Genomic DNA, 24416 nt, shown 5'->3' with positions numbered 1-24416 from the left:
AACTGTCACCCATGTAGTGAAACTGAAAAGTGTTAGGATTAGCCTTTCCTGAGCAGCTAAAAAATCTTGGTATGTACATCAGCTGGATGTTAATAATAAAAAACAGCATTCTAATATGGAGACCTGCATAAAGAAGTCTATATGGCAATTCCGCTAGGTTTTGAGCTTCAAGGGAGACAACAAGTGTGCAAATTGAAAATGTCAATATATGGCTTCCACAATCGCCTAAACCATGGTTTGAGAAATTCAGCAATGCCTTGCTAAATAGTTGAATTCAAGGATCAAGTTCGTCACACATTGTATGTGATGAAAAATGGTGAAAGACTTATAGTAAACACCAGAGCATGTTGATGACATTGTAGTGGCAAGGAATAGCTTTGAAGACATTGAAAGCCACAAGGGCAACCCAAATAAAGTTTTTGAATTGAAATATTTGGGTCCACTTAAGATGCCTTATGGGTATTGAAGCAGCAATGTCAAAAAGGAAAAACAATTTTTCAAAGAAAATATATGTCATATAAATTACAGAAACTAGAACACTAAGAGCTAGGCTACTAGACATCTGATGGAACCCAACATCCTCCCCATGCACAGATGGATGAGTTAAGAGTTACTAAAGAACCCAAGTCAATATCAAAGGACTTACAGTAAACACAGAGTATGTTGATGACATTGTAGTGGCAAGGGATAAGATTTGACGACATTGAAGGCCTCAAGGGCAACCCAAATAAATTGTGAATTAAAATATTCAGGTCCACAAAGATGTTTTATGGGTATTGAAGCAGCAAGGTCAAAAAAGAAAAACAATCTTACAAAGAAAATACATGCCATACCGATTACAGAAAACTAGAACACTATGTGCAAGGCTAATAGACACCTGATGGAACCCCACCATCCTCTCCATGCACAGATGGAAGAGTTAAGAGTTGCTAACGAACCCAAGTCAATATCAAACATTAGTGGGCAAGCTAATACCTCACAATTAGACATTATCTCATGCAAACAGTTTAGTTATATCAATTCATGAAAACTTCACTTAGAAGTTGTGAATCGTATCCTAAAGCATCTCAAGTCTTCTCCAAGAGGAGGACTGCTAATTTACTTATCATGATCATGTGGATTTTTAAATTTACACAAATGCTCATATTGGACAGGTTGCCAGACTAATAGAAGGTTGACTGCAGGTTACTGTATTTTTGTCGGTACTTATTTGCTTTATTAGAAGAGATACAAGCAAAATTTAGTGGTCAATAAAAGTGCCAAAGCAAAATATCGGGTCAAAAACTACAAGATATAATTGCAAAGATAGGCATGCTTGATATTTTTGCACCAGTTTAAAGGTAGTGTTGAAAGTACAATTTCCAGTTAGGAGCACACTTGGGATTCATTATTTAAATAAGGATATTTCTTGTAGTTCTTGTATTTCTTTTTCATGTCAAAAATATACAATGTGATTGGCATCACACATTAGACTAACCAACACATTCTACACAACTTGTCTTCATATCTCTCTTCTTTTCATTGACATCTCTCTTCATCTTCTTCATATTATCTTCTTTTCTCCTTTCCTTGTTGCACAAGATATGATTATAAAATTCATAGATATAAGCCAAGATGTATTCCTTTCAACTCAATAACACTAAACTTTCAACCCAGTTTGCAAAACCTTAGAGGAAGGCAGGTCCAGATGTGAGGACTCGTTAAGAAAATCCCCCAAGAAAAAGCCTACATCTTAGATTATACAAATAAAGACATGATGCAAACATTCGTCCAAATGACTTCACGAAAATCCATGAAATATTTTAGAAGTACCCCGTTTGAGTATGAACTTCCTCTCAACAGATTATGTTAAAAGGTTCTCTTTCAAGCAACAAACTAATCTATCACTCTTTGGTTGGATGGACTACTAGCACTTATTCACAGTTATCACAGTCATCAATCCAATTGTAGCTCTGAAACCATGTTCAAACATGTAAGTTTTACAATAAGATGGGAAGTCACAAGGAAAGTCACGAAAATGCAAGACAAAACAGATGTCAAGAGCTGCACAATCCACTTCTCTCTCAAGTTCACTACAAATAGACTTTATGCATCTCTTCATGCATATGCATAGTTATGAAAGTGAGGAAAAAACAAAGAGAGGTTAACTACAGAACAACAAAAGAATTAAGAAAGGTACAACAATAAAAAGTTAACAACTTTTTGAAAAGAAATAAAAAAGGAAAAACAAGTTAACAGCAATATCATTTAAGATATTGCCTTCATGAAAAGCACATTTTTTAAAATAACAATTTCATGAGTCAACACTAGAAGGTTTATTACAAGATGAATTTGAAAAAATATTTGAATAAGACAGCATTCAACAATATGGAATTCATAAAAGCAATGCCAATTGACAGGCAGCCATAAAATGGTTCCAATATCCTAAAACCATAGCAAGAAACAGAAATATGTTGCAATTAACATGCAAAATGTAATTAAAATATGTTGCAAGCATCCAAGATGCAGCATATTATCCAAGGACACAATGCATTTAAAATAAAAAAAGATGGACTAAACATGGCAACCCCATTTATTTATGAAGAACGAAGTATCCTTTGTTGATTCTTCGATAAAAGTAAATTTACTCAACAATCGCTATATCCGCAACCAACCTGAAACATTAATATGACTAGTCCACTCTAAAACAGTATGATGCCTTATTCAAACACAAAGCGAATCGTAGACAGCAGTAAGCTTGACAGGAGCAACCAACCAGCAAGGATGACACTCCGCTTGTCTAGGAAGTTGCTTAGGATCCAATTGAGTCCAAAAACTTGATATTCATGCAAAATACCACCCTTTAAGTAACAAGGCTGTTCAGTAAAAGCAATGAGGTGAGAGCCAGAAGAATGGTGTTCACATATCTCATTAGCTATACGATGTCTCTGCACGAGCTTGTCTGCCTGAGCCAAAAGCTCATCAGTGCAAGAAGTCTCCCAAGTTGCTTCACAGTAATCCAAACCCATCCACTTTACCAAAAATTCATACTCGCCAGCCCCATTTTGACACTGTTGAGAAGTATCATCAAAGTCTAGCATATTATTATTACTCTTCTCCCGACATGCAATAACACGGTCAATTTTAAACCACTCCGGTTTACGCTCATCGATCAAAAAGAAACCATCTTCCATAAATCTGCAAACAAGATATATTCGCCATGAACAAAGAAAGGGGACAACAGATGTTAATCGGAAGAAACATCGGCATATTGATCAAGGCAACACGAGAGGTCACAAACAAACATAAAGCAAAACCCAGAAAACAAGTGAACATCCATATAAATGCCAAAGAACAACACGACTAGGAAAAGATAGTCTTCAACAAAGAACAACATCAGAGTTTTATATTATATACAGTAGTTAAAGAGTAAGAGGATAAATAGTTAACCAAAAATCAGATACCAGATGCCAGTCCTTCAAATGCATAAATAAAATAGTGGCCCAACCAAAGCAACCAAGAATTTTACACATTACCAACTTTGCGCATACACAGATGAAGAAATCATCGGCAAAGAACCAGACAGTACATCCCCCAAGAATTGCCAAACATAAGAAACATAACTCCTTAGTAAGACACAAAGTTAGGATTATTCAATTCATGTACAACGAAAACGCTCCTCACTCATAGATACATCATAAGTACACTCTCAGGCATCTATATGGCAATAGCACCACCAAGAACGAAAATTTTTACCATAGAGAGTGTGATAGAATCGGCAGTACCGAAAGCCCCACGTAAGAACACGCGACAAATGTTCACTTCTGAAAATGTTCTTAGATGAGCATACATGCTTGAAATACAAGACATATTGGACATTGTATAATCTCATGCCAAGCATTTGAAACTTTGAACATAGAATATAAGATCTCTCATTTTCAGCTATTAAGAATTACATTTCGGATGCACACAGTTCGCTCCAGCGGGAGCACGATGTACATACTCTTACTCCCTAGGGTAAAAGACCTACTTAGGAGAGTAGGATCCACCACCAAACACAGGTTGACACTCTTCACCCATTGTGCAATCTCATGAGACAATCTCTGTAAGTTGCATAGATCTTCTCGCCATCAGATCAGTCTATAGTCACTTTTCAGCTATCACGAGCATTGGGCAGACAGCCTTCTATGAGTCACAAACTATTCATAAGGAGAGAGAGAAAGTCCAGGGAATAGGGATTGCAAGAAGGTACAGTTCCCTTGCCACCTAGGGAAAGAACAAATAGTCGCAAAGGGTATGTATACCACAATTGGAGTTGAACAGCACTCTAGACCAATAAACGAGAATTGGTTACCCACAATTACAAATAGGAATAAGGATTGGACTCTGGGAAAACATCCAAACTCACTCTGTGCAATCTGGTGGCATCAACATAAGTAGAAATGATCTGATGGATGCTAGAAATGATTAACATTGGGAAGATAATTTATCATCCATCACTAGCTTCATGTACAAACAAAAGAAAACATTGCACAGCCACAAACAAGTATCTCAGTGAAGGTATGGGAACTGATGCCTCTAAGTGCAACATTCAGTGTGCTGGAACACACACAAAAGAGATAATCAAAAGAGCAATGAGATGTTCAGCTATGCATTGCCACGAGATTGTATTCCTTGTAACCCTAGAACCACAAAATGCACCTAAAAAAGGCTGCCAAACTTTCATTTTCCAACAAGCGATAAGTGGTTATAACATGTTTTAAATAGGAAAGACTTATTATTGGACATTAGATCAATTACAATGAGGGATTAGATCACTTTTATACAAATGAAGATCTAAAACAATGTCTAGCAAACGTCAAAACAAATAATTAGAATACACGCTCCACACACATTTTGAAACACCACACACATTCTCAATACAAACTCAACAATAATAACCATTGACTTGTATTGTTTACTTAGATGCCAGTCGTACCATACCTTAATGTTGTTCATATGACATTACTAACTATCTCAAATTAATTAACTACTTTCTTCCAAAATAAAAAGAAACTCCAATACAAATTATGGACGCAATAAATTAAACAATAAGGCATCTGGAGTACAACACCATACAAAACAATCTGTGAGAAAACATAATACAATCGAACCAAATAAGTAAATGACTCGAGTAAAAATGAACTCAAATTTACAGCCTCAAATATCTAAGAAAAACAACGTTGACCAAAAAGCATGCCAGCAAAGAAAATAGCAGAGAATATAGTCTTTGAACGATCAAGAAGGCACTCAAGCGTACAAGCGTTTCTGTAGAAAGCTCTGCACACGTAAACGATGCACTTGTGAAATCCAATCAGCTGGAACCTGAGAAAGAAACAAGGTCCATTGCAGTAAAATTCTACAAAAGAATAACATGACGAATTATATACAAATAGTTTTCTTTCATGATACAAATATTACGCAACTCTTTGTGTCGTTTATCAACCCTAAAATCATTTTGTCCAAAAAGAAAAGCACTCTAAACCACATCAACCCATCAAAGGAGATAGAGAACCACCAATATAACTAACCAACTTCCCCACCACTGAAAATGCATAAATTGGAATGGAACAATGAGGGTATGGCCACTCAGACCTCCCATAGAATGCAAGCAAGATTCATAGGCTAAACTATAGTTACCCGAATCATGTACCAAGGTCGCGATTACGGTTTGCAATTCCACACTTCCCAAGAAGAAACAAGATTCTAGAAGATAGGAATCATGTTTCCAAGTTTCTCAAAACTCGTTCTAGATTACTGTTTGAATCTCGATTCCTGGAAGCTTGGAATCTAGATTCCATGTCGCAGAATTTGTTATTCATAGTTGCACAACAATTCAATTCAACGTGTGCAAGACTTTGATTCCAATTTTTTAGGAATTGCAAATCCATGTTGTTTGGAAGCTAGATCCAAATTGTCAAAAGATGCAGGTCCTAGATGCACTCATTAATGTTTCGAACAACATCAAATCAAGTTCTAATGATATAGAATAAAGATTCAAATACAAATGCTGGATGAAATATCTTCATAAATTGTATGCTGCCAGAGGAGCTCCAAGAACCCATTCTATGTTGCTGGCGGGGTTCTAGAAACCCTTTCGCATCATATTAAATTTTTGTACAAGGTTAAATACCCATGGTTTGAGTTTCGAGACAGTGATGTTGTGAGAGCCAAAAGCCTTAATAAACTTTTGAGATGAATCTATTTACAATAATCTTTGTTAAGTTACTAAACAAATTTATTAATATATGGGTGGCAGCCCCATCTCAAGGTAAGACATTTGGGTAGCAACCCAAACGTGTGGCAGTGCTGACAAGACGTCAATCTGCATAATATGGTCGCCGGAGGTAACTGTACTAAAAATATGGACTTTAGATTTCAAGCTTGTAAAAAATGTAAAACTTTACTTCTTTTCTCACAAAATACTTCACTCATTTACCGAAGAGAATTGGTGCACACTTCCTGAATTGTGGGAATTTCGGATACAAATAGATGTGGACAACGATTCCATTAATGTAGGAATAGCGATTCCCATTTTGTCATATCGCAATCCTGAAATCCATTGAACGGTGTGGGGTCATGTCCTATTCCTGATAGGTGGGAAACTCAATTCCAACATTTCGGGATACTGATTCTTAAAAGTAGGAATCACTGTTCCAATTTTATTAGAGCGTGATTTCGATTATTGAGAATCATGCCTCCGAAGATTTTCATTGTTTGAATAATGGTTCCAAGATTAGGAATCATCTAGCACACATGATTTCGAGATTCCGATTTCTGAAGCGAATCGGAATAATAGGCATTTCCAAGAACTATAGGCTAAACCATTGCCTTTGAAAAGCATAAATGAAATGCCTCACTGAAAGAAGTCGCAATGTGAAACTCAAGACTGTAAAATCAAAAGTTTTCCTGACCGATGGTGCATATTCTGATCTTATTGGTCTTCGTTGAATTTTCTGAGCCGAGGAGCTTCCTTAGGCAATACCTCATAAATCTAAGGTTCTAGAAATTAGGTATTCAACTATTACTCTTTAAAACCACTTAGGGCATGCCACAAAGGCACCTCATTTTCTAAGGCTGGACATGCCACCCTCTTCAAAAATCTAACCAGGGTTATGTGTGCCACCCTTATGCCTTATGGGGGTGACGTGTCACCTAGAGAGAGAGATGACAATTGTTAACTAGAGAGATAAGAGAGTGTGTGGGTGGAGGAGAGAGAAAATCAAGAGAGAGGCTAAGGAATTGAGTAGATAGTGAGAAGGGGGTCGCCTCCAGATATAGACCTCAACCACCACATATATGCCTATCCAATTAGGACTCACCTTAACCAATAGAAATTTACTGAGAGAGAATTAAACATGAGTCATCCATCCCATAAGTCAAACATCATGATTTAGGGAGGTATATTAGGGACATTATCCCTTGAACCTTTTATTTATATCCACTTCCAATCAAAATAGGATAAAACCAATTTAAAGATCCTTCAAGAATTTTCTTTATCTCTCATTAAATTGTATGAAGTCAAAAACAAAATATTTTGGTCAAAGATATTATCAAAAACTAACACCCATAAAATAAGCATACAATATCCTTTCAAAATATTTCGTTTTAACTAACTTTTAATTTTATAATAAAAAACAATGAGCAAACTAAGAGAGAGGAGAGAGAGAAGGAGTGGGGGGCTCGTTCCACACTTATGGGTGACATGTGGGGCCCCAAGCTCCACACCCCACCCATTGGGTGTGGCACGTAGGTGGGGCTGGATCCAAGAGCCCCACATGTGCCCCTTCACATGACAAGAATTACATAAATACCAATTTTTAGGACTTTACAGCTAAAATGAATAATAAAAATATTGAAGAAAGTTCTAAAACCGACAAAAACATTCTTAATATTGAAAACATAACATGTAGCAGTGGACTGGTATCAATGGGTCAAGACAAATTACTGTTAGGGCACTCTATCCTACACAATTATCGTGATCCACGACTGTCTTCTCAATCCGACCCAATGATACCCATGACTGAGTTTTATACCAGAGCTCATGATTGGCTTGTCAAAACGGGCCACAAATCAAAGGAACCATGGTCCCAAAATGTGGATAACACCCTCCCTTAAGAGCAAGTCACGCACATAACACTATAGTCCCGGAATGTGGACAACACCCCCCTTTAAGAGCAAGTCACACACATAACACTATAGTACTAGGGGGACTCTCAATAAGCAGATGTACATGTATCCCTTTCATGGTTGCTACCCTCTAATATAGTTGTCATATGTACATTGATGTGCAGAAGTTTGTTGAGGATTTAGCCATCGCACTCACAGACCTACATCCGCATATAGGAGACCACACAGCTCTTCTGGCCCACAAACCATCATTGAGCATCTCTCTGACCTCAATAAGGGCTTTCCCTCTGTAAACCTTTCGAAAGCACTGTAAGCCCAAGAGTAAGGGTTTTGGGCATGGCCAGGGCCACAGACCACTTAACCCTTAGTCAATCACCAAACAAAACGCTCCCACTAAAGTGCATGATCCACTATAAATGACTTTACATGCTCTCATGGCCTTTAGAGGCCACAAACCCCAATACTCATGTTATTAAGCACCGAAGAACCTCCAACATCTAACTCTAAATTTGAAAAGGTTCAACAAACAACACCAGGCTTATCCTAGTTTCCCCATCAGATTTCAACCTTAAATAGAAACAAGTATAATACTGCGCAATGAGAAATCTAGCTTTTGACCATTGTCTACCTGCACAGTCTTGGTCTTCCATAACACAAATCCTTCACAAAATTTCCAAGATCATTTCTTCAGTCAATTTATTGACCTCCATCAAAAGAGTTTCCGAAGAATGAAGAGCATGGTACCCAACATATCTCTAAAGTTGTTTAGCCATTTGTATTTTCCATTAAGGGGGGTCATATTCTTCCAACCCACATATACACAAGTATAATAAAATCATTTGCAGCCTCATAGGCTGTCCGCTTTAAGCAATTCACGCATCCTGCATATGGATATGCAGAGGCTTTTCAGGCATGAGCCCCTAGTTGAAAGACTACAGTAAGTAATATTCAGATTTTCATGGTGTCTGCACTTAACAATCAATTCAGAGAATTTTGTAAGACAATGACGCCAACATTTTGGATCTATATTTCCAAGAAGCCAAAAGCAGCAATTTTTCCACTGCAGAGAGAGCAAGAGTTCTAATGATTTCCTGGGCGAAAAACCGCAAGCTACTTAAGGGACTCACCAAAACAGACTATGAATCCAATTGGAAGGACAATACAATCCAAAAGACACAAACTTGCACAATCAAAGCATGGACTCCCCCCTCCTCAAGGGATTATCAAGGTCAATGATGCTCCTTGGGGAACCTGGGTCCATTTGGTGCATGTGGAATTTTCAAAGACTCTGAAGGGAGTCAATGACCATCACTTTCGCCTCCCACATTGGCTTTGGCAATTCAAACTCGATGGAAGGAAATGGTCTCCTCGAAGCTCTTAAGAGCTTCACTCTGAGTTAGGGGAAGCACTTGCTCAACGACACTGACTCCAGAAATGTTATATCCCGGGCAACGTGCACATCACAACCTCTTTAGTGACTAACCCATATGTTTGATCATATTGCCCATTTATGTGGGCAAGTTTGAGTCCGATTGCATCATACCTGGCAGTAGACAAACTTTGGCAGCTAATTCACTAGAAAAACAAGGGACTTCTGGAACATCCACAACCATCCAAGTGCAGTTTTACATTGGCTGGCAGCATGGGACTTAGGTTTCTCAATTTTTCATTTTTCAGATTTTGGGTAGAGCACCGACATGTGGGGCGTCTACCAAAAACACATCCCTATCCCTCCCCCCATTTTCTAACTCTATCTCTCACTCACCTCTCTCTATCTCTCCTCCCATTAATTTCTCTCTCCATCACCTCTTACTTTCTCTCCCCTCCCACGTCATCTCTCCACCATCTCCATCTTCATCTCTATCTCACTCATCCTTTCTCTCTCCATCTTTTCCCTTATCCTTACCTTTGCTTCCCAATTATTCTCTCCTTCTAACTGCAATCTTTCTTCTGTATGCTTTTTGTAAGCAAGGGACTTTTTCTTTTTCTTTCTTCTTGTTTTATTCTACGCTTCTGAGGACTGCAAATGGGGGATGCCATAACCCGCATCTGGAGGGTTTTTGTAAAACCTAAGTTATAACTTATAAGTTAGTATGACGCCACCTTTTTACAGAAAAGACCATTTGAACGTATATGGCAAAGATAACCAAACAGTTCCCATTAATTAACTCAATCAAGTGATTCAAAACTAATATTTAGCGTTTACATGACAGCCACCAAAAGAGTCATCAAATTCAAAGCAAAACAATCCAATCACTCGAAAGTTAGATGGGCAGCCATAAGGAAAAGAAAAAGATGGTCCAAAAGATAAACTATATAGCATACCCAGGTATCATGATGGTGTGAAAACCCCTTCCACTTAACCAAGTACAGATCATGAATAACATTATTCATAGGGTCAACAAGTTTTCTCTTTCGACCAACAATACTCTGGATCTTCAGCCGGCTCAAGGGTTTGGCACATCTACGATGACCCAATGACATTGAAGAAGAAGCAACACAATGAGGGCAAAGCCAATCTCCCTCAGGAACCACTGGTAAGGGAGGATAGAGGCAGAAGGTATGAAATGATAGTTCACAGCGGTCCCCATCGCATAGAAGCAAGAGATCATTTCCCCCATCAATCTAATTAAAGAAAGACCAGAAAGGACAATAAGACTGAAAATAGACCTGGAAAAAATACATATCAACAAAAACAAACCACAAAACGGTAACTATGCATGCAAACCTGACAAACATAACAAATGAAACCATCAGAAGATCCAGAAAAGGCAATGCCGGCAGCAAATTCATGGGTAGTCTCATTGGTAGGGATGACCTCTTCAGCTACAGGGTCAAGTGTATTCATGATATTAGGCAATATTATATCATATGAAATTGGAAAGCACATGCTACAGAAATTTCTCAAATGTAGATATATTTAAAACCAAATTCTGTAGAAAGAAAGGAGCAAGATATCAACACCAATATACCATATCAAAGGGAAGAATAGCATACCGGCACCGGATAAAAAGAGCAAATTCACAGTTAGTTTCACACCAAAATGCCAAGCTTACTCAAAGCAAAAAAAAAAAAAAAAACGCAAGTCTAGCAGTAACGTGCAACGTCAAATCCAATCAATGAAGAACCAAATAATACAAGACGAGAAACCAATTAAGGAAACCAAGGAAATATGATAGATACCTCCTCCATCATTTCCACAAGTCTCCGCAGCATTCCCATCTAAAGATTTGGGGGCTCTTACATTGCAAGATCTGTTGATCTTCCCAACAGTTCTGTTCATCTTATCCTCACCTTTGCAAGATCTTAATCTCGTCACTGGTCCCCTACTTGGTTGTTGACTTTGCTTGGTCTTCATAGCAGTCCCATCTAAAGATTCGGAGGCTCTAACAACACAAGATCTACTACCCCTCCTCATATTGTTCTTAGACTTATCATGGCCTTTGAGAGATCTTAATCTCGTTAGTGGTCCCCTAGTTGGAAACTGACCAGGATCATCATCAGTTGAGCATCCTGAATCTGAATGGTCGTGAATCTCACTTAACTCTGAGCAATTTTCTGCCACTGCACTAGATGAAGTTGAATCTGAGGCAATTGAGCTCTCTGGGGTATCTGCCTGCAAATACCAAGTGAAAGCACATCTGGTAACAAATTCAAATATTATCAAAGAAAAAGTGAGGCATCTATCACAAGTAATAAGAAATCACGACAGGTCTAACCTTTCGTATACGTTTAGGAGAGGTTGGGCCTTCGGTCAAGGGCAGCTTTCCTTGAAGCCTAATGGATCTTCGGCGAGTGGGACTAGCCACTGCACCAAGTTCGACAACTTTATTGCGCAAGCGCTTCGGAGAAAGCCTAGGTAAATGTTCTACAACACATTGGACACTATTAATTTCAAATTTGCAATAAAAGAACGGCTCCCTTAATCAATTTGTAAGCTCTAAAATTGTCATAGGAACATACCTATATTGACATCAATGGCACTTACAGCAGTACAGCAACTCTTCAGAAAACCATTATTTTCCAACTTGGGGTGCTTCTTTTCCCCATTCACACCGTCTTGGGGACATGCCTTGCAACTCACACCCACAGCATCAGAAGGATCTCCTATACCCAGCCCATTATAAATGTATTAAAGTGGATGCCCCAAGTGACACATCAGGGAAAGTATACTACAATCCAACAGAATATGAAGAACTGTTGTCAATCAGGGTCCACACAGGCCAATGAAGGGGAATCTCTCTCTCTCTCTCTCTCTCTCTCTCTCTCTCTCTCTCTCTCTCTCTCTCTCTCTCTCTCTCTCTCTCTCTCTCTCTCTCTCTCTCTCTCTCTCTCTCTCTCTCTCTCTCTCTCTCTCTCTCTCTCTCTCTCTCTCTCTCTCTCTCTCTCTCTCTCTCTCTGTGTTCACAGGCTTCAATGAAAGCATCAAGCAATCACCAAAATGCAAATATAACAAATATTCCGTTTAGAAGATTCTCACATTAGGACAATAGCAAGCCTGTAAACAAAGTGTGCAATATACAAAATACGCATTAGAATCTTGACTTTACCTCCCAAGGTGACCAACCTCTTGGAACAGACACACAATTGGATAAATTACCACTAGGATTTATGTGTTTACAGACCCATGTTTTCGAAATCGTTTGGCACATGGAACCAGATGGCAAAACATCATTACACAAACAATAGTCAACTGGCAATAGAGAGCTTTGAAGCACATTTTACCGCTTTCCAAAAGCTTTGGACCAGTTCCATTGCCATTTGCAGTTTGAAGCAAGTTTTGAACTTCAGAAATTTGAAGGTTGCCAAGTTATGGAAAACCTCCAAAGGTTTGGCCTCAACAACATTAGCATCAATTAGATTACGGAACTTACCATGGTCAGGGTTTTGAGTCCCATTTGCTTCATTCCCACTTCTCGTGATGTCTGCACCAAATGGAACCAAAGATGAGACAAAACAAAAAACTTAGAACGAAATCTTCCAGAAGGCCACAAAAATCTACTTCTTATAGCACTCTTTAGTGCATTATACATATTTGCATAGATCTATATTCAAATGTGAATGAACACTATTGCACATAGCCGTGTGCATGTGAACTGCAAAGATAAACATGACAAAATGTAGCAACAGCACACAAAGAAACTAACAGATTCAAAGCCTATCAAGTAGCAAATTCAAAGCCTATCATGATTATCAACATAGTTTAGGGCCTAAATGCGGTAAAGAAATATCAATCTGCACATGATACCAATAAAGCAGCATCTAGGTTGCCGGCATTCAAGCTCAAAATGTGGGTGAAAGTCAGTGGCTGTTGGGCATGGTTGGCAGGCTACAGAGTCAATTTAAGAGGGGAAAACAGAGAGAAGAGAGAGTAGCATTACCAAGTGTAAAAAGTTCCCTGGCATGAAACCAATCAATAGCCTTGAACTGCAAATCCCTAACAACTAATTGTGCTTCTGCAACTGTAGAGGCAGTGCGCAAGCGCATTTTCCAGTCTTCACTCTGTACAAGATATATTATCCCATGTCAAATCCAAAACCACTTAGAAGGGACAAAAAGGATATCATAGTAGAATAGAATTAAAGCTAGGCAAGAAAACATCCATGACACATAAGAGGCTCAAAGCGCTTTTTATGCACAATGTAATAAATTGACATTGATAGACCAGAAAATAATTTAGTCACACTTACCAATTATATGATTCATGTTGTGATGTCATTAAAATGATGAAAACTTCTAAAGAGAGGTAATCCTCAATCTAATCTTTGCAACCATTAAAATAAACTGTTTAAGTAAGGCTACCTAAGAAATCGAATCCCTTTCACTCTTTATCCATGCAAAAACCTGAAGTTTGTATGTTTCTTAACCAAAACAATAGGTCCTAATCCTATTCTGGCACCATGGGCCCCATTCTAACACCATAGATCCTAGTCCATAAACTAAAGGCCCTATTCAGGAATCATAATCACTATTTTTGCGACAGAAGCCCTGTTTCGAGAACCACAGCTCCTACTTCATTCAACCACAAGTCCCTGATACCATCACCACTGTACCTATTTACCACAATCATGGTCCCTGATCACAGAACCATTGTCATTATCTCTGGGACTGTAGTCCCAGATCTCAATACCATAAACATTATTTCCAAGATAATCATCCCTACGTCCTGCAAACATAATCCCTAATCCCAAAATAGTAGGCCATATCCCTCTATTTCCAGCATTGCACTCCTGCAGTTTATATCGGTTCCATGGGCCGATCCAATTTCAAGCCACAATAACACCCATTAAAGCCTACTTTATGGGCCATCTAAGGCCCACCTGAAGTCCAACTCCAGGTTCATAGTACAAGCCCAGTAGAATCCCTATAACCTAATTGTTTGAGACATTCCAGATATTAATATTTCCTGTGATAACCTGAAACGCCCTTTCAAGAGGCGATAAAATACAGGTGAGGACAAAAGATCTTGAGCCTCGTCCCATAGATTTCTTCTTTTACTGCTTCTATCCACCCATTTCCGAAAAATGATATTATGGAACTCTAATTTTTCAAAACATTTTTCTCAAAATGGACTCTTTAAGCCTACTACTCGTAGTAAGGCCAGCACCTAGGCGACGGCTGTAAACATATCTGCTAGATGATGAAGCAAACAGTACTCAATGGAACCCTTCCCACTCCCTTATTATTTTCTCATTTTTTAGCTAATATCACTAAGATTAGTCCATGTGCACGTCTTTATTTAACAAGCAATGCTATCAGTTTTGCTGCAGACGATTCTTCATTTTGGTCAGAAAAAGGAAGTAATTCGTCTCTCCGGCAGGCTAGTCTTCGGTGTATTTAAAAACAAAAAAAAGTGTATATAACAAGCCACTTTTCCAAATTCCTAATATAATAGGTGTCTTTTGTGAGAATATGTATCGTCCAGAGCTACTTTTTTAGAATTTATATGTTTTTGGGATAGTATTATTAAAATTTAAATTTATTTGGGCTAATTTTAAAATTTCCAATAATATATTCAGTTTTTAAAAGAGAAGGGACTCACTTCACTTTACTTGAGGGCCTGAAGCTGAAAACTTCGGTCGTCTTGGCCAAAGTGAGGTGAATATGATAACATTGACCATAAGACCAATGTGAGAATATGTGAAGAACCATTTAGTGATTCAAATATGCAAGCAGAGAAGACAGCTTTCATCCTTGCCAAACGCATAGCTTGGCACTGCTTGATCCACAAACTCGACATAAGACTTGGTACTTAGACAACGGAGGGCAATTTTTAAAGTTGGACGAAAGTTGTTGGAGTGAAGAACTATGGGGGATCTTTTACGACATTTAACTTTACAGTGTAATTCCATCACAGAGGGAAGAATAGGAAAACTATGTACACTACTAGGGAGAGAAATATAATGGAAGAGGTTGAGACAGAAAAGAGAAGACAAAGACTCAAACAAGGAATTAGGGCAACTCATCGATTTTAAAAATAAAATAAGGGAATTTTGGGAATGTTAGAATTTGAATAAGTTTCGTACAATTGTATAGGAAATCAAGATTTTGGGAATCCTCAAATGTTTTAGATCTTAGGGACACGATTAGCAACTAGAATCTTGTCATTCGCTCGAACCTGGAAGTTTGAGTCCCTTGGAAGCTGGACTAGTTAATATCTAGAAGAATATTTGTAAGATAACTACTGTAGAGGTTCTCAAATATAGAGAACAGGCATTGCAGTGATCTAAGAAAGGTACACAAAGATTAGAGCTGGAAGAGAGAGAGAGGACAATGTTAGAGACAAAAGTGGCACATTTGGAGGTTAGAGAAACAGAGGCCACAGTTAGAGAGGGAGAGAGAAAAGGGACACAGTTAAAGAGAAGATAGATTTAGAGAGAGACGGTACGTTTAGATATAGAATGGTGTAGAGAAAGAAAGGGCACAATTAGAAAGAGGACAAAATTAGAAAAGGAGTACAAGAAAGAAAGGGCACTGTTAGAGACAGGAGTTAATAAAAAATTGAGAGTTTGAGAGAGAAAAGGGGTGATTAGAGAGAGTGAGAGGACATAGATGGGAAGAAAGGGTATGCAAGAGTGAGAAAGGGTATGCGTAGAGACAGTTAGAGAGAGCATGGTTAGAGAGAGAGGCGTTAAAGAAAAAGATATTAGAGGGAGAGAATAGAGATCAAGGGCACTCTTAGAGAAAGACAGAGGAATTCGAGAGAGAAAGAACATGGTTAGAGAATAGAGTGAGGAATTAAGGAGCGAAAGCACATTGTTAGAGAGAGAACAGAGTTAGAGAAAGAACACCGGGAAGCAAAGGAGACAAAAAAATGGCGAACTTCCAAAAAAAAAAGTGGACTCCCATGAGGGGGATGGAGCAGCAGGTTCTCAATTTCTGAGAACCCAGAACTTCCTAAAGCTTGCTCTTTAGCAGCACTTCCCAATTCCAATCTACAAACATGGAAGTACTACAGAAAATTGGAACTTACATCTTCTGGTTTTGGCGTTCCAGTTATCAAATGAGCCATAGGGTAATTTGGGTAATTAAAAATTCTAGGTAAAAGCATGGGCAACTAGAGGAAGACAAACGTCAAAATATTCTTTCAGATATTTTCAATCAATGGAAGGGTGTACCAAAATCTAGGATGATACCAGCTATATCAGACTTTAAACATCAAGTATGGTCAGGTAAGGACTTGATTCTGGCCTTCAAAGAAATGATATATGGAGGAGGATCAAAGGTAAACTAATAAATAGCCATGCCATACCTATTTGGTTGCACATAAAAATTCAACAATCGTGAAAATTTTAAAAAACTAGAAAAATCCTCCATAAAAAGGGGTCGTTTTAGGAAGGTCTAGAAGATTAATAACTGTACAACTTATTGGATAGAACATAGGTATCTATGGCAGTTTGGACTCAAGGGTCTGGGACAAAGGTCCGACTGAAGTCATTTGAAATCTCACTGCAAATAATGCCCCTGTTTGTATTTGATTAGGTTTATCATGGAGAAAGACAGACATCACACAAAATCCTAAACAACTCAATAACAACATGAGAAACAATATTCCAAAACCATGAAAGTCAAGCAATGTATTAAAACTATAAACAAGAAAGAAATAAGCATCAGTGGAATTGCTCACTTCATGGAAAGCAACAGGTGAGAATGAAATATGATGGAACAAAACTCGTAAGAGATACTCCAAGAACAATCTTGAATTAAATGAATAAAATTAAGCTAATCTCCTAGTAACACAGTATAACATACCTATAGAATGAATATGCTCTCCAACCAAACAACTAAAGTTAAAGATCTTAGTTATGGAATTTCCATGAGAAATTGTTGGAAATTTTATAGTTAAGCAGTCACAAATAGCTTATAATCATTGTATTTTAAAGCAATAACTCCTATTTGATTGCTGATAAAGATGAAGAAAATGTTCAAGAGAGAAACAAATACTCACATTCGTGGCCCACCAGGGCAACAAAATTTCTGGTTTTATTTGCAATGCAAATTCTAGAGCAGCATTCATGGTCCCCCGAATATTCATGCTTTTAACATCCTTCGAGACTCTATCATGCCATTGTTTCCACCAACCTAGATCTTTCTCAAATGCAACTGATGGTGGAATCCTATCCTCTGAAAAGTTAAATGGATTGAAAGAACAAACAAAGATCTCTTATGAAAGGGGCATTACCATATTAAGAAGAAAATTGGAAGCCCCCAAATATCCCGGACAAAAACATTTGACATTTGTTACTACATTGCAGAGTATGTGTGTATGCGTGTGTGTGTGTGTGTTTTGTAAATACATGAACACTCATATACATGTCAAGAGAACAAGACAAGAGTTGCACTATTGTATGGTAATCCTCTCTGGAGATTCTCTCGTATCTCATCGTGTAACCGAGCAGTGTACATAGCAAAACCCAAGTGTCGAAACGAAGTTAGCATATACAGTGAACTTAGCATAAGTACCTACCAAAGAAACGGTTTGCTAAGTAGTCTTTTCAAGTACGTATCAAAGCTTACATCAGTTGACATGCTTTATAAAGATAATGTTAATGACATATGTATTATATCTAATACAATATTTCCAGGAAAAAATAATATCAATGAAGATGAATGCATGATAAGAACCATTAGTTGGCCCTGCAATATTATACTTAATTGAAGATAACTGCATGCACTAAATTCATGTCATTGTTGCCTCAATTTGGGCAGGCCACCTTTAGGGTTCACGACTGTCTGGGCCCGCTGGTGCCCCTTTGTTAGCTTGGTGGTCATTCGTTAACTTTTCAATTGCAGAACAAATTGAATTGGCTACTGTCAATAACTAAGTTTCTCAAGCTTCAATCAGCTTGCGCCCCTTCGTTAGCTTTGTGGGTATTCTGTTATAAATTCTTTTTACTTTGAAACCTACAATGGACTCTATGCCTGTGGGACTCACTAAGTTACTCCTGAGGTAGTTTGTCGTTCTGAACTTTGTCTGCTTGGATTACTTCTTTCTTGATATGGATGCATTCTTATAGCAAAATTGTTTCATGCGGGCTGGACTGCATTTCTACAATATGCAGTCTATAAAGCATCCATCATAAAGATGGATACAAATAGGTGGTCCATCTAAAAATAAGTGTAACAAACAGTCCAAATGTTTTCTTGATGTAATTATTATTTCTAGTTTTCAATTTATTTTATTTTTCATATTCATGATCTGCATGTTAAAGATTATATATTCTCCAAAATTTAAGATCAAATTATATTTAAAAAATATATTTATTGCCAAGCCCGCATTTCTACAATATGCAGGCTGGCCGCATAGAAACCGCATCCATTCTTATATATCATATAAATAAATGAATATGGACTTTCTTCGACCCACAAAGTTGTTGCACTTGAGGTGTTCGGGTGGACATTCAGACAAGCTCTAAGAAATCTTTTTTTATAATAATATTATAGAAATTTGAAAGAAAAACCCCAGAGACTAGTATAAATAGACGTTCTTTCCAGGTGTTTGGGTGGACATTCAGACAAGCTCTAATAACTGTTTTTTTATAATAAATATTATAAAAATTTGAAAGAAAAACCCTAGAGACTAGTATAAATAGAGGTTCTTTCCAGGAAAATATTATTCAACTCAAACATTAAAAACCTTAAACACGCATGGAGTTCTCATCATTTCCAACATTTCATCATTTCCCCACTAAAACAAAATAAAAGCTTTCTAATTAGGAGAAAAAATGCAAACTTCCTCTTTTACATGCCCCTAATCACAGAAACTTCAAAAACCCTTAAAGAACCCTAAGTTGTCTTATTCCATACAGATCAGTTTCCGTATGAAGCAATGTATATAGATAAAAGATCAAAATGCATATGTTTTCATACTAACCCAAAGGCATAAGTAAAAGTTTTAACCTAAACTTACGATTTCACAGAAGAAACCCTTATAAGTACCATCTAATTTTCTTGAAACAACAAAGAAACAAAATTTAATTCGACAAGTGCCAATTATATAATTAGGAAAACAGTAAAATAACAGGTTATAGGAGGGTGGAAAAACAAAAACCTACCCATGCTGAAAAGCATTTCCTGAACAGAGAGAAGGCCATGGTCTCCCCCCCTTCTGCTCTTTCTCTCTCTAGTCGAAGACTTCCACTTCCTCATCATGTATTTCACATCTCCAAGGTTCAAAACCTCGGATTCCCCATCCTCATAAACCACCTCACAATCCAGGTTTTCACGGACTGAAACAACCTCTGCACCATACCACTTTCGATCTCCATCCCAGTAGACGAGAATAGAGTCACCTGGCGCCACCTTGTTGGGTAGAGAAGAGGAAGAAGGAGCCATTAGAGCCCGGTTCCCTCTCTATTGCTAGTGCATGAAGGTAAGAGACGAAAAGAGAGCGGATTTAGTAGACCAAAGACGAAATTTTACTCGGAGAGAAGAAAAACTCTGGGAACCTGGGCTCTATACCGAGAGAGATGGGTGTTCGTGTAAGCAGAGATTAGAGTTCAAGAGAGAGAAAATGGAAACCAGAGAAAACTTAGAAATTTGGCCCCATGCACAGCGGAGTTTAGAGAGAGAAAGAGAATGACAAAATATGGGTTTTCCAGTAATAATAGGTTTATCTTCTGTAGGCCCTTGCAGAACTAGAGAGAGAAACGAACTGGAGGGAGACGGCGGAGGAGAGAGAAGGACAGGGGAGGAGGAGAGAGAAAAAGGAATGTAGAGAGAGAGAGAAAGAGCGGGAAGGCCTGGAGGAGAGAGAAAGCTTTGATCGTTAATGTGGGTCAGTGTACTTTTCAGTGACAGTTGAACGGGAAGATGAGAAAGACTACGTCTTTTGAGAGAGAGAAAGTTTAGAGAGAGAAGGAAACTGGTTGTAGAGAGAGAGAGCTTTTAGAGGGAGAAAGAGGGCAGGAGATAGATATTACCGCGTGTTTCCCAACACCCTGTCCTCGTACCACGTGCACCGCTTTTGAAACTTTTTTTAAGCTGGTTTCATTTGACGCCGCAGGAGTAAAGTGTTTACTTATTCCTTCACTGAGATAACAGCTCGATATCTTTGTTAAGATCACAGATCTTATGGTCCAATGTTGATTAATAAGATGGTTATTTGAAATATTATAAGTCTTTTAACACTTAGATCTTACCATTCAAAAATTAAGAGATCAATTTGATATTATTTTAAATTAGTTGTGAAAAAGCTGGATCGTTTGAACCAATTGATCGTCTAGGAGATTTGTCCAGATCGGTAAATGGGCAATCCAGATAAGTGAATCGGCCGGTTTCGGTTGATCCCATCTTGAAAAAATAAAAAAAGAAGTTTGCTATTTTTGTCTGAAAATCTAAATTTTGAGGTTCAAAAAAAAATATTATTAAATTATAAATATTTACTATTTTATCAAAAATATGTAACCTTTGAGAACATGAAGAGATGAAAAGACTTGGAAAGATGAAGTTAAGAGAGCGTCGAAACCTAATGACTTGCAAATTTGATGGAACAATGGATTTCCCACCGTCTCTGGAAAAATTTAAATTGTTTTCATCAAGTTACAGGTAAAACTTCAACAATTCTAGCATCTCGCCCAAAAAAGTTTATGTAAAATTTCAGCAAATTATTAGGGATTTTCTTTGATTTATTGAATGAATAGAATCACCAGGTTCGAATGCTCATTCTACTTGGTGAAATTTTAAACAAGTTTTAGTAATTTAATTTTAATTTTTTAGTAATTTAATTTTAAGTTTCTAAAAAGTGAGAAGAATTTTGGAGACACATGAAGAAATTGGGCATCTAGTGATTTCCAAAGAGATACACACAAGGGGTGGGAAGAATTTGAATGAGGAACGAAGAAATTGGCTTAAAAAAGGGCGTATTTTGTATAGAGCCCAAGCCCTAAACAATCAAAGTAGCGCACCTTCAAACAGTTTCAAGCTTCAAACGGTGTCAAGAAATTTGGTTTTAGTACTGGAAATCTTTGTGATAGCCTTAAATATATTTTCATGTCTAATTATAAATTTTCGAGCTTAAAAAATAGTATAGATCGAGCAAACATGTGAAAACTTGAAAATTGACAGTCAAAAGATGTGTCACAAGTTGCACTATTTCCAAAACTCGAAATTTATTTATTTTCTCATATCCATGCATCTTGATATCAAGATGATTAATTTGAGGATACTTGGACATTAAAACAACTTTTTCTAATACAAAATTTGAGGTGGGCTCTAATTTGATTGTTTAGAGCCTCGGCTCTATATAAATTTTTTTCCCATAAAAAATAGCATGATATGATGGAAAGAAAAACAATGCGAAAGGAGGCTCCAATTTTTCTCAAAGAAATAGAGGGTGATACAGTATTTTGCCTTTTCAGAAAAGCCCACACGGAGGAGTGGGAGCTAAAGTGAGTTTCAATTTCTTATAATGTATATAGCTTTTTTTTGTTTTTTTAATCCTAGCTCTTGTATGCAAAGAATCTCAGGTTTATCAGAAGAGACTCATGTCCATATAAATAAAAAAAATAAAAATAAATCACATACACCTAAACTATAAAGAAGATTATCATGTCCATTAATTGATATGAATGTACATATTTGTCTTTATTGACAAATTACATATAAAAAAAATAAAAATAAATCATATACATCTAAATTATACTCAAATTAACCATAACATACAAGTTATTGTATCGACCTTCCCATATATACATATATAGCGATTACAATATATATCTTTCATATTAACCTAATACACAATATATACTTTCTTTTCACGTAGTCATTCCTATTAAGGTGTCACTATATAATAGAAAAAAAAGCACAATATAGGAGGATAGAGATTACATACTTTTAAAAATTTGACATATCGTTTGCATTGATTGTTCCCTTTTGCACATCTAGGTGCTGCCTATAGAGGTTTTTATAGCGCCTCCTTAGGATCTCCCTCCTTTAATTACTAGAATTATGATGATTTTGGGTGTGGTTTCTATTGGGTTGCGACCTTAAACAATCCAATTGACCTTGAACAATCCAATTATGATGTAGCTCCAAATTTTATCATAACATGTAATTTTGGAATAAAAAATTATTAAAATTATCTCCAAGTCTATTTTTATATCTAATTATAAAATTTTAAATTTAAAAAATGGTTAAAATCAAATAGATCTATAAATATAAAAAAATATTAAAAATGGACGGCCAATATAATGTATTACGAGATGCACTATTTATGAGATGCCATTTTTTTTTTTGTTTTTGTCATATTTATATATCTCGAGGTCAAGATGATCAATTAGAGGGTTTTTCAACATTAAAATAACTTTTTTCGATGGATTTTTTAGGGGCATCCGTAATTCTACATTTTAAAATTACAACTTTATATAAACTTTTTCTAGTTCACAAAGGAACCCAATGAATCTTCTCTCCTATTTTATTGTGAAATTAAATAAAAAAAACGAAAAGAGAAGCCAGTGAATCGAAACTCCTCGAAGAGGCCAAAGAAACGGTTGTTTTGTGCAGGAGAAAACGAGCCCATCAAACATGGCACAGTATGTCAGACAAAGCATGTTTTTCAATCTGATTGTTACCGCACTTGCTCGACCACCCAACATAAACTCCTTTCCATATCATATTTTATTCGGGTGTGTAATGCTATGTGATCAGTGGGTTTACAAATTCGGCGCGTTTGACGCGGAATCAAAATATCCGGAAATAGTTATAACTCGCTATAAGCTATTCCGTATCAGATTTTATTCGGGTGTGTAATGCTATGTGATCAATGGGTTTACAAATTCGGCGCGTTTGACGCGGGATCGAAATGTCCGGATTTTCAATTGTTATAACTCGCTTAGTAGGTTTACAAATTCGGCGTCAAACCGGATTTTCAATTGTCAAACCGGATTTTCAATTGTTATAACTCGCTCAGTGGGTTTACAAATTCGGCGCGTTTGACGCGGAATCAAAATGTCCGGATTTTCAATAGTTATAACTCGCTATAAGCTATTCCGTATCAGATTTTATTCGGGTGTGTAATGCTATGTGATCAGTGGGTTTACAAATTCGGCGCGTTTGATGCGGAATCGAAATGTCCGGATTTTCAATTGTTATAACTCGCTCCGTGGGTTTACAAATTCGGCGCGTTTGACGCGGAATCAAAATGTCCGGATTTTCAATAGTTATAACTCGCTGTAAGCTTATTCCGTATCAGATTTATTCGGGTGTGTAATGCTATGTGATCAGTGGGTTTACAAATTCGGCACGTTCGTTTATTCGGGTGTGTAATGCTATGTGATCAGTGGGTTTACAAATTCGGCATTTTTGACGCCGAATCGAAATGTCCGGATTTTATTCGGGTGTGCAATGCTATGTGATCACTGGGTTTACAAATTCGGCAAGTTTGACGCGGAATCGAAATGTCCGGATTTTCAATAGTTATAACTCGCTATACGCTTTAGGTCCGTATCAGATTTTATTTGGGTGTGTAATGCTATGTGATCAGTGGGTTTACAAATTCGGCATTTTTGACGCCGAATCGAAATGTCCGGATTTTATTCGGGTGTGCAATGCTATGTGATCACTGGGTTTACAAATTCGGCAAGTTTGACGCGGAATCGAAATGTCCGGATTTTCAATAGTTATAAACTCGCTATACGCTTTAAGGTCCGTACCAAATAAAAGAACCGAAATGTCCGGATTTTCAATAGTTATATAAACTCGCTATACGCTTTAAGGTCCGTACCAGATTTTATTTGGGTTATGCGATCAGTGGGTTTATAAATTCAGCG

At 37.3% G+C, this 24416-nt stretch overlaps 1 protein-coding gene across 25 annotated transcripts in view; it reads right to left on the bottom strand.

The window, feature by feature from the left end:
- LOC18448270 (CHD3-type chromatin-remodeling factor PICKLE) overlaps positions 1-20539 on the bottom strand; it is a 43774-nt gene extending 23235 nt beyond the window's left edge. For 18 of the 25 annotated variants that reach the window (XR_016044882.1, XR_016044883.1, XR_016044881.1 and 15 more), the window contains exons 1-11: positions 19704-20539; positions 17597-17772; positions 13530-13650; positions 13023-13073; positions 12112-12255; positions 11868-12016; positions 11332-11764; positions 10877-10974; positions 10474-10773; positions 5279-5343; positions 2756-3177 (exon numbers count right to left, since the gene is read on the bottom strand). Coding sequence is in view for 4 of the 25 variants with exons in the window: in XM_011630330.3 (XP_011628632.2) it covers positions 2756-3177; positions 5279-5343; positions 10474-10773; positions 10877-10974; positions 11332-11764; positions 11868-12016; positions 12112-12255; positions 13023-13073; positions 13530-13650; positions 17597-17772; positions 19704-19983 (2239 nt within the window). In the remaining 21 variants the exon portion in view is untranslated. Of the gene's footprint in view, positions 1-2654; positions 3178-5278; positions 5344-10473; positions 10774-10876; positions 10975-11331; positions 11765-11867; positions 12017-12111; positions 12256-13022; positions 13074-13529; positions 13651-17596; positions 17773-19703 lie in introns of those variants that run through there. The other 7 variants (XR_016044885.1, XR_016044886.1, XR_016044888.1 and 4 more) reach the window with 3 other exon arrangements.
- Between the last annotated feature and the right edge of the window lie 3877 nt (positions 20540-24416).

This window comes from Amborella trichopoda, chromosome 11 (assembly GCF_054954075.1).
Source record: "Amborella trichopoda isolate Santa Cruz 75 chromosome 11, AtrichopodaSantaCruz75HAP2 v2.0, whole genome shotgun sequence".
Classification (NCBI taxonomy): domain Eukaryota; kingdom Viridiplantae; phylum Streptophyta; class Magnoliopsida; order Amborellales; family Amborellaceae; genus Amborella; species Amborella trichopoda.
This window is presented reverse-complemented; position numbering and strand designations above follow the sequence as displayed.